Below are 16,462 nucleotides of genomic sequence, written 5' to 3'. Positions count from 1 at the left end.
GCATAACCTGTTATGTGTATTAAAGTGCAAAAGTGTTATACATGTACACAATAACTAATACAGTCAAACTACACAACGCACTCACTCACTAAAACTCTCATCTAAACCTGTTACACACACAAAAAATATTGTTATTGCACATCAGTTATAATCACTTATTAAATATTTTTATATATAATTATGTATCGTTTAAAATATTTCAATACTTTACAAGCTAATAGTCACATTTTTTTAAAACAAATTTGTTACAAAAGTAAAGGGAAATACCTATAATAATCCGCTTTGAGGTACACTTTGAAGTACCAAAAAGCTGAATACAAAAATCTAAATAAATAAATAAAAAAGACAAACATATAGGGCAAGAGAGACTATGGAGATTTCATCTATTAAGAAAATGGGTAAAATCAATAAGGCCGTGAGTAGGATAATCAGAGGTTAAGATTTAAAAGCAGCTTCAAAAAGGAGGGTTTTAGACTGATTTTTAATAAGGCTACCGAGGGAGCATGACTCAGGAAGTCTATTCCAAGCCTAGTGGAAAGTATGGAGTCAATGGTAGAAAAGGACATAGCTAAGAGTGACTTGCCTGATGAGTGGCATTCACAAGAAGGGTTGTAGGGAGAGATAGTAAGGAGCCACAGAGCAAAGGCTCTTGTAGGAGTGTAGATGGAGCCTAAAATGTATTTATTTATTTAAGAACTTTTACTATACCGACGTTCGTAGGACACATCACGCCGGTTACAATTAACTGAAGCAGGAAGAAATTACAATAAACAAGGGGGGGGGGGGGTAAGGGGGCAGGCGAGAAGGGGGAAGAGGAGGGTAAAGGGTAAAGACAGCTGGAAATATAGAGGCAGGCGAGCGAGAAGTGACAGGAATTAACAATGATAAACAGTAAAAAAAAAACCAACAGATAATTAACTATTTTCTTAAATGACATAGTAAAAGGCAAAATATTTGATTACATGTATCCGGAAACAGATAGGGAGCCAATGTAGTGACTTGAGAAAAGGGGTTATATGGATATAACACTGGCAAAAGATAAGTCACACAGCCGATATACTATGCTTAAGGAAATTTAGATTATAGTTAAATAATTCACTTTACCTTGGAAGAAACTCTTCACAATTTGTCTCCTCCAAATATTCAACAATATCTATGGCATCAATATACACCTGAAAAGAAAATCCCACCAAAATATTCAGGTTACATCTCACAATTTTAAATACACAATTTTATTTATGCCTCACTTGAATGATCTTCCATCTTTTAATGCCTTCACCAATTGAGACATATATTCAGGGCCACTACTTTGCCATGACTGGATGGCCATGGCAATTACCGTGGAATATGTCTACTACCTTGCAAATTGCATCAACTGACCCCATCTCCCCAACGCTCAAGCAGTTCGCCATTCTATCCTTCTCCAGTACAGTCACTGCTCTCTTTCAATCTACTTTCACTCTTAGCAACTCTTTGCCACTCCCAACTCCTGTCTTCCTCCTGCCTCTGCAACCATATCCTGCAGTATCTCCTTTCACCTGCTGGCTCTCCAAAACATTCTCACTGCCTTCCTCCCCCTACTGCTACTCGTAGTTCTCCATTGCCACCGATTTTAGAGGTGGTTGTTACCTGCTAATTTTCGTTCCTGTAATACCACAGATCAGTCCAGACAAGTGGGTTTTGCATCCTTACCAGCAGATGGAGGCATAGAATAAAAACTTTTCAGGCATTGTTACATAACCAAGTGCGCCACATGCAGTCCCTTAGTATTGGCCTGTATCCAAGCCAAGATGTCCCAATGAACAAACCCTCAAACTCTGGGTGAGCAGAGACTCAAAGTTGGAGCCCCCTAAAACTAGGACCCCCCTGTCTCAAACAAGTAATATACTAACTTATGTATACTCTTAGTAATTCTGCATATGATTACACACTGCCTCAGCAACATCCAGAAGCGAGGAAGGGGATGGGTCTCTGGACTGGTCAGTGGTATTACAGGAATGAAAATTAGCAGGCAAGAACCAATTTTCCTTTCCTGTGCATACCCCAGATCAGTACAGACAAGTGGGATGTACCCAAGACCCTCTAAATTGGGCAAGAACTCTAAAGACCTGTGTGCAACACACTTTCCCCAAAACCGCCTCCTCTAGTGTCCACACATTCAAGCAGTAATGTTTGGTAAAAGTGTGAAGAGACGACCATGTCACTGTTAGAGGAGAAATCAGTTGACATTCAGCCCAGGAGATTGCCTGGGACCTAGTGAAATGCACCCACAACCCTTCCGGCACCGACCGACCCTTACAGATGTAAGCTGTATTTATCGCCTCTTTCAGACATCTTGCAATCCTGCCCTTGGAAGCTTTATTTCCCTTCTTTGCTCCACTGAACAGGACAAAAAGATGATATCTTCCTAGCCGAGCAAATGGCCACCAAGAAAACAGACTTCAAGGTTAGATCTTTCAAAGAAGCCCTTCTAATTGGTTCATAGGGAGGACTACACAGTACTCAAAGGACCAGGATTAAAGTTCCAGACTGGGCAAATGCATGTTGATGAGCTTATTACTTAGCCACCCGCAATACAGAATGGAACCGGGCAAGTGTACAGAAAAGCAGAAAAAACTGCTTTTCTGTACACCCTCCGACTTAATATCATAGCGATATTCTCATATTCATAGATTTGCATGCAAAGATATTCATAGAGATTTGCATGCAAAGAGTGCATGCAAATCTCTCTCATACATATTCATTCGGGATATCCTGAAAACCAGAATGGTTTGTGGCCCTCGAGGACCGGAACTGCCCACCCCTGCCCTAGTGCCTCCTTATTAGCGTAGGCCCTAATTTAAATAAAGAATCGCACCCAGGAGAGGTGCCTGGGTGCTCGCCTTGGAACACCGGCTCTCCCGCAGACTTTATTGAATGGGCCTGTATATTAGAAAAGTAAACAAAAGCAAGAGAAATAAGAAACCTATCTAGTTCTCAAAGGAGGTGGGTGATAAAATAAAAACAAAAAGAACAGCATTCAAGAAATATAAAGGATCCCAAAAAGAGGAACACGAGAAAGAATATCTGGTGAAACTGAGGAAGACGAAGAAAGTAATCAAGAAAGCAAAATGTCAGGTAGAAGAAAGGATTGCCAAAGAGGTAATGTGAGGTGACAAAACATTTTTCAGATACATCAGAAAAAGGAGAAAGGTCCAAAGTGGTATAGTGAAATTGAAAGGTGAAAAGGATCAATGTGTGGAGAGGGACGAAGAAATAGTGGAACTATTAAATACTTCAGTTCGTGTTGACTTAAAAAGACCCTGGAGAAGGTCTGTCGCTAGTTAACAAGAAAATGGAGGGGGGGGGGTGGAGTACACAAAACTCTGTTTACAGAACAGAATGTATGGGAAGGGCTAGGAAAACTGAAAGTGGACAAAGCCATGGGGCCTGATGAGGTTCATCCCAGGATACTTAGGGAGCTCAGAGATTTGCTGGTGGGTCCGCTGAATGACCTTTTCAATAGATCCCTGGAAATGGGAGTGGTGTGAGTGACTGGAGAAGAGTGGTAGTGGTCCCGCTTCACAAGAGTGGGAGCAGAGAGGTGGCTGGAAGCTACAGGCTGGTTAGCCTCACCTTGGCGGTGGGAAAAGTAATGCAGATGCTGCTGAAGGAATGAGTAGTGAACTACCTACAGTCAGGAGGATTGCTGGACCCGAGGCAGCATGGATTCACCAGAGGAAGGTCCTGTCTAATAAATCTGATTGATTTTTTTGATTGGGTAACTAAAGAATTGGCTTGAGGAAGAGTGCTCGATGTGATCTAGTTGGATTTCAGCAAAGTTTTTGATATGGTCCCACATAGGAGGTTTGTGAATAAAATAAGAAGCTTGGGAGTGAGTGCCAAGGTGGTGGCCAGGATTACAAACTGGTTGACTGATAGAAGACAGCATGTGATGGTAAATGGAACCTACTCTGAAGTGAGAATGGTGTTAACCAGAGTGCCACAAGGATCGGTGTTGGGACCAGTCCTGTTCAATATCTTTGTGAGCGATGTTGCGGAAGGGATAGAAGGTAAAGTTTGTCTTTTTGCGGATGATACTAAGATCTGCAACAGAGTAGACACGCCAGAAGGAGTAGAAAGAATGAGACATGATTTAAGGAAGCTTGAACGGTGGTCAAAGGTATGGCAGCTAGGATTCAATGTCAAGAAGTGCAGAGTCATGCATCTGGGGTGTGGTAATCCAAAAGAGCTGTGTGTGTTGGGGGGTGAAGGGCTGTTATGCATGGAGCAAGAGAGGGACCTTGGAGTAATAGTGTCTAGCAATCTGAAGACGGTGAAGCAATGTGACAAGGTGATAGCTAAAGCCAGAAGAATGCTGGGCTGCATAGAAAGAGAAATAACCAGTAAGAAAAAGGAAGAGGTGATTATCCCCTTCTATAGCTCCCTGGTGAGGCCTCACTGGTATTCAGTTCTGGAGACCTTATCTCAAAAGGGACAGACAGGATGGTCCAGAGAAAGGCAACAAAAATGGTGGGGAATCTCCATCAAATGACTTATGAGGAGAGATTGAAGGACCTAAATATGTATACCCTGGAAGAGGGGAGGTTCAGGAGAGATATGATACAGACCTTCAGATACCTGAAAGGTTTTAATGATGCACAACTGGGAAACCTTTCCCACTGGAAAGAAATCAGTAGAACTAGGGGTCACAAAATGAAACTCCAGGGAGGATGACTCAGAACCAACGTCAAGAAATATTCCTTCACAGAGAGGGTGGTGGATGCTGGAATGCCCTTCCGGAGAAGGTGGTGAAGAAAAATGGTGAAAGATTTCAAAGGGGCATGGGATAAACACTGTGGAGCCCTAAAAGCTAGAGGATGGAGACAATGAAAAGCACGCATGGAGATAACTTGTTGGTGTGGCAGTTACTACCCTTAACCAATAAGCCTTCATACTGTTGATGCAAATCCATTATTGCTCTCCGTTTTAACGGCAGGGGGAAATGAGATAAAGGGGAATTAGTTTCAGACAGCAACCAACAAGGACACTGAATATTATGGTCTGGGAAAACAAATAAGCATAGGGGTAACCTGCTAATTTGGCTGTTATTACCCTTAGCCAATAAGCCTTACACTTGTGATGTCACTCCAACATTGCTCTCTGCTTCAATTGCAAGAGATAACAGGGAATTGGACTCAGACAGCAATCAACAAGGGCCCTGACTGACGGTTTGGGAAACTAAGTATGGGGGTAATTTGTATGGCATGGCAGATGCCACCCCCCTGATGCTACCATTATGGGGGAGACCTGTATGGGGTGGCTGATGCTATCATAAGCTTGCTGGGATTTGCATCAACCGTTGGTCCTTTTCTGCCGACATTTCTATGTTTCTAAGGTGGTGGTCTTATCCTCAGGTAATTTATTTCCCTTCAATTCCCCCAACTGCTTCATCAGTTGCTCCAGATTCTCTCCAAACAGCAACTTCCCTTTAAAGGGGAGGTTACACAGCTAGGCTTTGGACCAAACATCCACTGACCAATTCTGTAACCACAAAAGTCTTCGCTCTGCAACAGCAGGGACCATATTCCTGGTGGAAGTCCGAACCATGTCAGACAGAACATCAGCCACATAGGCCACTCCTGCTTCCAAGCGGGCAGCCTGAGCGGCCTTGCTAGTCATCCCCAACACCTTCTCATGTGCCTTCTGGACCCAGCACAAACAGGATCTCTGCATCAAGCTCCCACAGACAGCTGCTTAAAGCTGAAACCTCAAATAGGCTTTTTAACAGAATTTCCACTTTCATATCCTGGACATCCTTCAGAGCAGCCGAACCTGCCAACGGGATGGTTGTCTTCTTGGTAACGGATGACACTGCCCCATCCACCCTGGGAATCTTCCACAACTCCCAAGTTTGCTCCGGCAAGGGATATAGCTTAGTCATAGCTCTGGCTACCTTCAGGCCTGCTTCGGAAGACTCCCACTCCTGATCTACCAACTTCTTCACCTTCTTCGGTCAAGAAAAGGCCTTAGGTGGTCCCCGCAGTCCTTCCAGGACCGGGTTTACCTTCACATTGTCAGAATTCTCCTGCGTGACCTTAATCCCCAACTCATCCAACACCTGGGGAATTGGCGGACAGTTCCTCCTTACCCAACAGTCTAACCACTCTAGGATCGTCCCCTTAATTCTGCATCGGATCCACCAAAGCACTAATAGGGTCCTTGTCCAGATCCCCCACCGGCCCTTACTGTAGCTGATTGGGGTCATCTGCCTTATCCAATGTGTCTCCATTGGCACCAGCAGACCGGCCGAGACCGAGAAGTTGCAGAATCTCCCCCACGATCTTAGACTTCTTAGCCACTCGGGTCTTCTAGGGGAGAGGACGCTTGGATCCTGCCTCCTTCTTGACCAACTAGGCCTTATGGAGGAGCAGGACAAAATCTGTGGAAAATTCCTCAGAATCAGTAGAAAACTGATCCTGATCCACATCCCACTGGATCTCTTCCCCTTCCCTGTCTCCCACAGGGCACTGACCAACAGAAAAGAGTGTGGGGAGAGGAGTCCCGAAGCTCTCTTGCAGCAGCCTGGCTCCTAGCATGTGGAGCTGCCTTCTCCTCAGACACACCCCTCCCTTCCTCCCAGATCCCAACCGACCTCATGGTTCGACTACCCCCCAGCAAATCCCACAGAGGTCCCAACCCCTCCAGAAATACAATCAGCACAAAACGCAATTGCATTGAGATGTACCCACTTCGAGCTGCAGCCATGACAGACTTTCCCGTGCTGAATGGGAGGCACCATTCAGCCACGATCGGGCCTAAAAATTGTCTCTGCTGTAAAATTGCAGTCGACGCAATCCACGCTCCGATGTTGAGGCACCTTGCCCGGCGGTCGGCACAAATCTGGTTCCACTCACTTTTGGCTGCCTCCCGGCAGTGAAGTTGATCAGCCAACCAAGCGCTGTCTCTCTCCTGCTTCTACCTCTACCTCCCTCCCTCCCCCCCCCCCAAAAGAGCATACACATAAACAGGAAGCAAAGAAGAATAAATAAACCTAAATACTTCCCTGCTTCTGGATGATGGTAGCTGACAGCTGAGGGTGGCGAGGACCCAGAGGAATTGAGGGAACCAGGACCCCCGGCTTTCACCTCCCCTGAAAGACAAGCATCGAGCTAGATCAGGGATTACCAACCCCCCCCCCACTCGCCTTGCTCTACCCGAGGGGTGGCCCATGAAGGAACTTAACACCTCGGGGAGACAGAAATACTGAGGGACTGCAGGTGGCATGCTTGGTTATGTAGCAGTGCCTGGAAAGTTTTTATTCTCTGCCTCCATCTGCTGGTAGGGATGCAAAACCTTCTTGTCTGGACTAATCTGGGATATGTACAGGAACCTCTATTTACTAACTCTGAGCCATGAAGCCCAGAAGCAGCTCTGTGTTCGCAGAAATACTCTCCATGCTGTGTGACTGAAGAGTCACCACAGACATAAATCGGCTCTGGTGGAGAAGACTGAAATGAAAGAACAGCAGCAGTAGAAATGGAATTACACTGTTCCTGAAGTTGGGGGAAGGGGATGCAAGGAGGAGACACATGGGGTGAAAGGGAGAAGAGGGACATGGGTGAGTGGGCAGATAGGAGGAAGAGTTTACAGTCACCTTAAAAAAAAGTTAAGATAACTGCTAATACATTTATATGACTACTATTCAGATATTTTCATCCAGGTGTTCCCTCATCCCTAACTGGTGTGTATAAAGTTTGTTTAAAAAAAAAACCAACCCATACGATAGCACATTCAGTACAATTGAAAAAAAAATATTAAAAAATAAAGACTGCTACCTTGATGACAACTCTGTAGCCATGAATCCTGTCAGTCCTATCATTTTTTTTTTTGGGAAAATCTAAGGCATCATAAAAGAATATACTTTGTGGAACTGAAAATTTTCCAAGCTTGGTAAAGCTCAAAAAGAAGGGTGAATTGGTATAAATGATTTCTAGAGCATATACTGCCCAGTTCTTTGCAACAACTTGCTTAAGAATGTTTACACTGTGCTACAGATTTCCTGATTACAAGCATGGGACACTTGAAATATGATTCACATACCCATTTTGTTTCTCTTTGTGAATTTAAAATTACATTTTAAATACTTGTGTTTAGTTTTTCTTCAAGAAACTGATAGTGCAGAACAAACATTACTTGGTGGAGAATCTCACATGATCACCATCATCCATAGCTTTAAAAGCACATGAATATTTATATAAAGAAATTGTTTTTACCCAATATCTTTTCCTTGAATCCTGATACATCAGTTCAGACATGAGGGAGGGTTTTCTCCCCCTACAAGCAGATGGAGACAGAGGATACAACCTTTTCCATGACATCATTGGTAGTTACCATAGTGCAGCTGCAGCATAAAGCATAAAGCCATGAAAGAACAAAAAAGCTAAGATTTAAGTTTTTAAATATGTATATAAATTGTAACCATTTTTCTGGGATAAATGAAGAGGAAAAACTAGGAAGAGGCAGCAGAAAGTAAACCTCTGCTTGCCTCATAATCTCTGTAAACCGAGGAAAACAGTGCAAATCCAACTTCCCGGGTCAGTGTGGCAGGATTCAAGAAAGGAAATTATCAGGTAAGACTAAATTTCTCCTTCCTTATCTTGCTGCACCAGTCTAAACATGTGGGAAGTACCCATGCCAATTAATCTGGAAGGGAAGAAGTTAGTGTTGCCCTGTTTTGGAAACCACCTTGGATTTAGATAAGGTGGCATAAAAATGCTTTTAAATAAAAACAAATAAAAGCTGCACCCTCTTTTGCATGAATATCCAAACTGAAATATTTAGTGAAAGAATGTAAAGACTAAGTGACCGCCTTATAAATATCTTCTAGAACAAGATGGAAGCTCTGCCCAAGAAGAAATTTGAGATTACCTGAAGGACCTCCATAAACTGCCAATCTTTCAATAAGCTCAAATCAATTGTTGTTTTATTTTTCTTTTAAAGAGGCTTCAGAATTAAAGACAACTGCTAAATACCTAAGAAGAACCTGATGGACATCCAATAATCTGAGTAACCTCTCTTTATGAGGACACTCCCCTCTTGTGAACACCAGCAAAGATAGTGTCCAATTCAAGTGGAAAACAAACTAATTTAGGTAAAAAGTGCAAGACACTGAAAACAACGAGAAGACCAGAAAAGGATTGCTGCAAGACAAGGACTGTAATTCAGAAATGCTCTAGTCGGGGAAGGGGGAGAAGCCAAGATGGTGGCTTAACCCGAGCCACAGCTCTGCTCGCTTGCAAAGATTTCCTCTAAGAGTTTCCTTTTCTTACTTGAGAAATGCCTGCGAAAAGAAAGGAGAAGATAAGAACCTATCCCTCAGCTCCCCAAACTTTACCCGGGCAGTTAACGATCCAGCAGTGTGCAGGGTCAGCATTTTGTATGGGGGCTGGATTTCCGGCTGCCGCGGCGTGTAAAGGAGAACCTGCCGTGACTTCGGATGAGGTGTCGTTGAGCCCCCAGGATGATTGTGGGCCACCGGCGGCGCAGGTGACCTCTGTGTTGGGGACCACGAGGAGCCCCGAAGGGGAAGTCCCCCCGTTGGAGGTCGAGGGAGCAGTACTACAGGTTGCACCTGTGCTCACATCCTCTCTGATCGAGAGTGAAAATGGAGGTGAGAATTTTCCAGATATCACTTTACCAAGTGTTGTAACAGCATATAGCTTGGAAAAACCTGCTATAGTAATCCTACATTCACTATGGGAACTAATTTCATCTATGGAAAAAAAAATTTTCAGACTGTTCATTGAAGATTAATTCATTGTCTCAGCAAGTGGACTCTTTAGTCAAGTTTAATGAAAATCAGAAAAAGGAAACTTCAGAAAAAATTAAGAATATGGAAGAAGAAATACAACATGTGAAAATAGTTCAATCTACAATTACTCAGGACTGCTCTACCCTGAGTAGGAAAGTGGAATTCATTGAAAACACTTTAAGACACCTTAATTTGCAAATTTTGAATTTCCCCAAGGGTGGTAGGAGAGGTTCCTAGAATTACTATCAGAAGATATTTCCTGGAAGTATTGGACTTTACAAATGAATCCGCTCCTCCTATGGATAAAGTCTACTTTCTACCATCTCGCTCTGGTGTTCAGCTTCGGAATTCTTCATTGGACTTAAATAATCTTTCAGAATATTTAGAGTCATCTAATTTTGAAATAACAGAGAGAGCTACATTGTTGATATCTCTATATACTGAAAACGACTTTAGTAGTGTGATGAAAAGTTATTTTAGGAATTCTAATGCATTATTCATGGGTCAAAAAATCAGGATTTTTCCTGATTTAACAAAAACTACCCAAGAGAGAAGGAAGGGTTTTCTAGCCTTAAGACAGGATACTTTAATTATCGGTACTACCTTCTTTCTAAGATTCCCGTGCAAATGCATTGTAAAATATTTATTTAAAATCTTTTCTATACCGTCGCTAAGTTATATACCATAAGAACATAAGAACATAAGAAAATGCCATACTGGGTCAGACCAAGGGTCCATCAAGCCCAGCATCCTGTTTCCAACAGTGGCCAATCCAGGCCATAAGAACCTGGCAAGTACCCAAAAACTAAGTCTATTCCATGTAACCATTGCTAATGGCAGTGGCTATTCTCTAAGTGAACTTAATAGCAGGTAATGGACTTCTCCATCGCAACGGTTTACATGTAGGCACATATTTAATGTAGGTAAAAGTGTACTATAGTACATTCTAACAGGTGCCGTCAAAGGTTCGGTTACAATATATCATTAGACAAAATTTTTAGAGAAGTGGGTCATGACCGAGTGTACTGAAAGTACTTTTACGGGTAAATTTATCATACATAGTGTTATCAATATGCTAGTTGTGATGTGGGGTTCATAGACTACTCTACTGTATCGTCCTAAGTACTGTGTGTCGGTGCTTATCTGCTTATTCCTGAGTAATTTCTATTCTCCCGTCTCCTTGTAAAATGCCTGTTTAAAAAGCCATGTTTTTAAACTTTTCTTAAATGCCTTGAGATCACTTTGTAATCTGATCTCTGGAGGCATTGTGTTCCAAATTGTGGGTCCTGCTATAAGAGATACTTATATTTTCTTCATACCAGAACAGCTTAAAAGCTTCATAGATTCTAAAAAGGTTATGTTTCAATCTGGTAACACCTAAACACTTGAGATCATCTTGTATTGATAGAGTAGTGCTGAAGGCTAAGCCATTTCTATTTTTTTTTTTTTTTTTATTTCCTCTGAGTTTTCTTTACTCCTAAAATTGCTGATACCCTCCCCCTCCAGGGTATGTGGTCTAATGGGTATTGTGTAAAAAAAAAAAAAAAAAAATGTGTTACCAAATGTGGTTATCCTTTGTTAAAATGCTGTATTTGATACCATATTTCCTCGCAAAGTGGATACTTTGAATGATTGTTATAAAATGAATAAACAAATTTAAAAAAAAGAAATGCCTCTAGTTGAACTAATGGCCTACAGAAAAAGGAAAATTAGTTCTTACCTGCTAATTTTCATTCCTGTAGTTCCATAGATCAGTCCAGACTCCTGTATTTTGCCTCGCTTCCAGCAGATGGAGACAGAGAAAGTTTTGCTGATACTGGCATATAGCCTGGTGTGTCACCCCTCAGTATTGACCTATACCCAAGCCAAAATACCACTGAATCTAAAACAAACACATTCCCCCTATAACCCATTCCACCAAACGAGCAGAAGGATGTGGATTAAAAAAAACCCCAAAAACAACCCTTGATGGGAACAATCCTTTTCAACGAGAAAACAGCAGAAAACCTGTGCTCTTCTTTGTCTATTTACAAGAACTGATCAGATTGAGCCGACTCTCCCATCCTCTACCCATCAATGGGCTAGACCTTGGACTTATCTGTGGTACTACAGGAATGAAAATTAGCAGGTAAGAACCAATTTTCCTTTCCCTGTTCTTATCCAGATCAGTTCAGACTCCTGGGATGTACCAAAGCTTCCCTAAACAAGGTGGGGGTCAAAGTACACTTTCATCAAAAGTCATGGGACCTGGAGCCTGAATATCCAAACAGTAATGTCTGGCAAAAGTGTGCAACAACTTCCAAGTAACTACCCTACAAATTTCTTGTGGTGACACTTGCTGATATTCTGCTCAGGATGCCGCTTGCAAACGAATAGAATGAGCTCTCAAACCCTCAGGGACAGAGCAAATATGACATGTGGAAACTGAACCTATCGCCTCTTTCAGTCACCTTGCTGTGGTGGATTTTGAAGCTTTATGTTCCTTCTTTGTGCCACTCCATAGTACAAAAAGATGATCTGATAGCCGAAAGCTATTAGTGACCTTAAGACTCTTTTTACATCCAACAGCCCCAACTCTCTCGCATAAGGTGTAGATGCGTCCAGATTTGGAAAAGCCAGTATCTCAGACTGATTCAAATGAAAGGATGATACCACCTTGGGAAGAAAAGAAGACCCCATCATCTGCAATTCTCAGAAAAGGATCCCTGCATGAAAGCCTATAGCTCTGAAATCCTCCTAGCGGAACCAATTGCCACCAAGAACACAACCTTTAAGGTAAGATCTTTCATAGTTGCCCTTTGAATCGGTTCAAACGGCACCTTACACAACCCCTTGAGAACCAAATTAAGGCTCCAGGGGGGACACAACTGCCTCACCGAAGGCCACAAATGCTTCACACCCCGGAGAAAACGCACCATATCCGAGTGTGATGCTAGGGCTGCCCCCTGTATCTTGCCTCTAAGTCAGCCCAAAGCAATTACCTGGACCCTGAGGGAACAGAAAGCCAAACCCTTCACCGATCCCCATTGCAAAAGGGCCAAAACTTACATGGACGTACGAGTAGGATGAACTCCCTGTTCTGCACAGCAGGAGTCAAAGACTTTCCACACCCTGACATAGGCCAAGGATGTTGAAGTCTTCCTAGCCTGCAACATAGTGGACATGACATCCTCAGGATAACCTTTACTCCTCAGAGGCTGCCTCTCAAAAGCCAAGCCGTGAGGCAGAAGCGAGCCACCTGATCTGAAAATATTTGGCCTTGACGCAGGAGGTTAGGAAGATGAGTAAGATGCAGCGGCCCGTCCACAGCAAGATTGATCAAATCCACAAACCAAGGCTGCTGAGGCTGTTCCGGCACCACCAGAATCACCTCTGCTGAATGAATCTCTATTCATCGCAACACCTTGCCAACTAGCGACCACGACAGGAACACATACAGAAGAACCTCTTGTGGCCATGGGAGTACCAAGGTGTCAACTTCTTCTGAAGCAGCACTGGGCCTTGGCATTTCCTTGAGTCGCCATTAAGTCGATGCAGGGAGAACCTCATTTGCAACAGATAAGCCACATCGCCTCGTCTGACAGCTCCCACTCCCTGGGATCCAGGTTGCCAATCACTGAGGAAGTCAGCCTGAACATTGTCTACCCTGGCTATGTGGAAAGTTGCCAACAACTCCAGATTCTGCTCCGCCCAGTGAACCAGCTCTTGGGCATCTCGAGCCACCACTTGATTCTTGGCTCTCCCTTGCCAGTTGATATAAGCTATGGTTGTCGCACTGTCTGTCAAAATCTGTACCGGACGTCCACGCACCAGGGGCAGAAAAGCTTACAATGTGAGGCGCATTGCTCTAGTTTCCAATTGGCAGACCATGAAGTCTCCTCCGGTGACCACCAGCCCTGTGCCGACTGCGTCCAACAGCCCCTCAGCCAGAGAGGCTGGTATCTGTGGTAAACACCATCCAATCCAGAATCTCCAAGACTACACCCCTGCTCAAGTGGTCACTCCTAAACCACCAAGAGAGACTTGACTTGGCTGCATCCATCAGAGGTGATCACAGATGAAACTGCTCTGACAACGGATCCCATCAGAAAAGCAACACGCCCTGCAGCGGCCTCATATGAGCAAACGTCCAAGGCATCAAAACCAACATGGAAGCCATGGAACCAAGAACCTGTAGATAATCCTAGACCCTGGGAACAGCCACCTCTAAGAAGCTGCGAACCTGTCTCTGCAGTCTGTCAATCTGTTCTTCGGTGAGAAATACTCTCCCGATCCTGGTGTCAAAATGCATCCCTAAGATCTCCAACACCTTAGAAGGGGTCAATTGACTTTTTGACAGATTCACGGCCCAATCTAGAGACCTTAGCCGCTACACTATCACTGCCACTGCCTGACTGCAAAGAGCCTCCAATTTCACCAAAATAAACCAATAGTCGAGATATGGGTGAACCAGTATGCCCTCTTTCCTGAGAGCTGCTGCCACCACGACCGTCACACCTTGGTGAAGGTTCTCGGGGCCATTGCGAGACCAAAAGGCAGAGCACAAAACTGAAAATGTGATCCAAGAACCATGAACCGGAGAAATGTTTGATGATATGGCCAGATTGCTATGTGCAAGTAAGCCTCGGTCAAATCTAGAGAGGCCAAAAACTCTCCTGTGTGCACAGCAGCAATTATGGAACGAAGGGTCTCCATACAAAACAGAGCATTTTTGAGAGCCATGTTCACCTACTTCAGATCCAAGATTGGGCAGAAGGTCACTTCCTTTTTTGGGACAACAAAATAAATGGAGTACCTTCCTGTTCCCCTTTCCTCCACGGGTATGGGCACGATGACTCCCAGCATCTGTAAACGGCTGATGGTCTCTTGAACCACCCGTCTTTTCTTGCATATGTGCAAGGAGACTCCATAAACATGTCTTTTAGTGGGCGAGCAAATTCTAAAGCGTAACCTTGACTTATCTTTAGGACCCACTGATCCGTGGTAATCTTAGCCCACTCCTCGTAAAAAAGTCAACTTTCCTCCTACAGCTGGCACCAAGGAGTGGACCAGACTTGATTCATTGTGCGGACTTGGAACCTGAGGCCCCTTGACTGGAACCATCCCTGTTCAGCTTTCGGTCTCGAAAGGACTGGCCCCCAAATAGCTGCCTGCCAGATCCTTGTCTCTGGGTTCCTCCCGTAGCCCAATTCTGTCAAAAATGCCGATTCACCCATAAGTGAGGCCACTAGGAGAAGGTACCTTTATATAAGAACATAAGAAATTGCCATGCTGGGTCAGACCAAGGGTCCATCAAGCCCAGCATCCTGTTTCCAACAGAGGCCAAACCAGGCCACAAGAACCTGGCAAGAACCCAAAATACTAAGAAGATCCCATGCTACTGATATCAGTAATAGCAGAGGCCATTCCCTAAGTCAACTTGATTAATAACAGTTAATGGACTTCTCCTCCAAGAACTTATCAAAACCTTTTTAAAACCCAGCTACACTAACTGCACTTACCATATCCTCTGGCAACAAATTCCAGAGCTTAATTGTGTGTTGAGTGAAAAAGAATTTAAATGTGCAACTTGCTAACTTCATGGAATGCCCCCTAGTCCTTCTATTATCCGAAAGTGTGAATAACCAATTCACATCCACTTCTTCAAGACCTCTCATTATTTATCATATCTCCCCCTCAGTTGTCTCTTCTCCAAGCTGAACAGCCCTAACCTCTTCAGAGGTTCCTCATAGGGGAGCTGTTCCATCTCCTTTATCATTTTGGTCGCCCTTCTCTGTACCTTCTCCATTGCAACTATATCTTTTATTGAGATGCGGCGACCAGAATTGTACACAGTATTCAAGGTGCGGTCTCACCATAGAGCGATACAGAGGCATTATGACATTTCCGTTTTAACCATTCCCTCCTATCTTTGCTGCCCTTCGGTTTATCCTCTGGTAGTTTATGTGACTTATTCCTGTCCAGATGCTTCACCAACTCCTCTAAGTCCTCTCTGAACAGCAGCTTCCTTTTGAAGGGTAATGCTCTCAATTGGGACTTAGACCAAATGTCCACCAACCAGGTGATTACCAAAGGAGCCATCTGGCCAACACCACTGACATCATAATCCTTGAGGACGTTCTGAGGAGGTCATAACGCATCTGCTCCATAGGCCACCACAGCTTCCAGCTGCTCAGCCTGTTTCACTTCTGATGTCGTCGTATTATAAGACTGCAACTGCTGAACCCAGCGTGAAGCATGAAACTGCTGCACACTGCAGCCTGAATACCCAGAGAAGACACCTCAAACATCTTTTTGAGATGGACCTCCAACTTCCTATCCTGCATGTCCTTAAGTGCAGCAGAACCAGCCACCGGGACAGTATTCCTCTTTGCGACAGCCAACACAGAGGCATCCGCAACAAAGCCAAAGTGTCCTCCGGCAGCAGAAATAACTCATCCATAGCTCTGCCAACCTTCAGATAGGTATCCATAGTCTCCCACTCCTGGAGCACCAGCTTCTTCACAGACTTATGGATCGGGAAAGCCTTAGCAAGATCTCTTAAACCTTCCATGACCAGGTCCACCTCTGTGGAATCAGAGGCCTAAACTCCTCTGTGGAAAAGGCAAATCACCTTAGGATGGTCCCCTTCAATGGGCCTGGTCCTGCCCCTCATCTGGATCTTGAAGA

General features: G+C 44.0%; 1 protein-coding gene across 2 annotated transcripts in view; it reads right to left on the bottom strand.

Annotated features, from left to right (window-relative positions):
* UBA6 (ubiquitin like modifier activating enzyme 6) overlaps positions 1 to 16,462 on the bottom strand; it is a 370,281-nt gene that overhangs the window by 154,863 nt on the left and 198,956 nt on the right. For both annotated transcript variants that reach the window (XM_029600749.1, XM_029600742.1), the window contains exon 15: positions 1,105 to 1,172. In XM_029600749.1, coding sequence (XP_029456609.1) covers positions 1,105 to 1,172 — 68 coding nt within the window. The remainder of the gene's footprint in view (positions 1 to 1,104; positions 1,173 to 16,462) is intronic.

The sequence above is a fragment of the Rhinatrema bivittatum genome, chromosome 1 (assembly GCF_901001135.1).
Source record: "Rhinatrema bivittatum chromosome 1, aRhiBiv1.1, whole genome shotgun sequence".
Taxonomy (NCBI): Eukaryota; Metazoa; Chordata; class Amphibia; order Gymnophiona; family Rhinatrematidae; genus Rhinatrema; species Rhinatrema bivittatum.
Note: the sequence above shows the minus strand (reverse complement) of the source record. Positions and strands in the feature narration are given on the sequence as shown.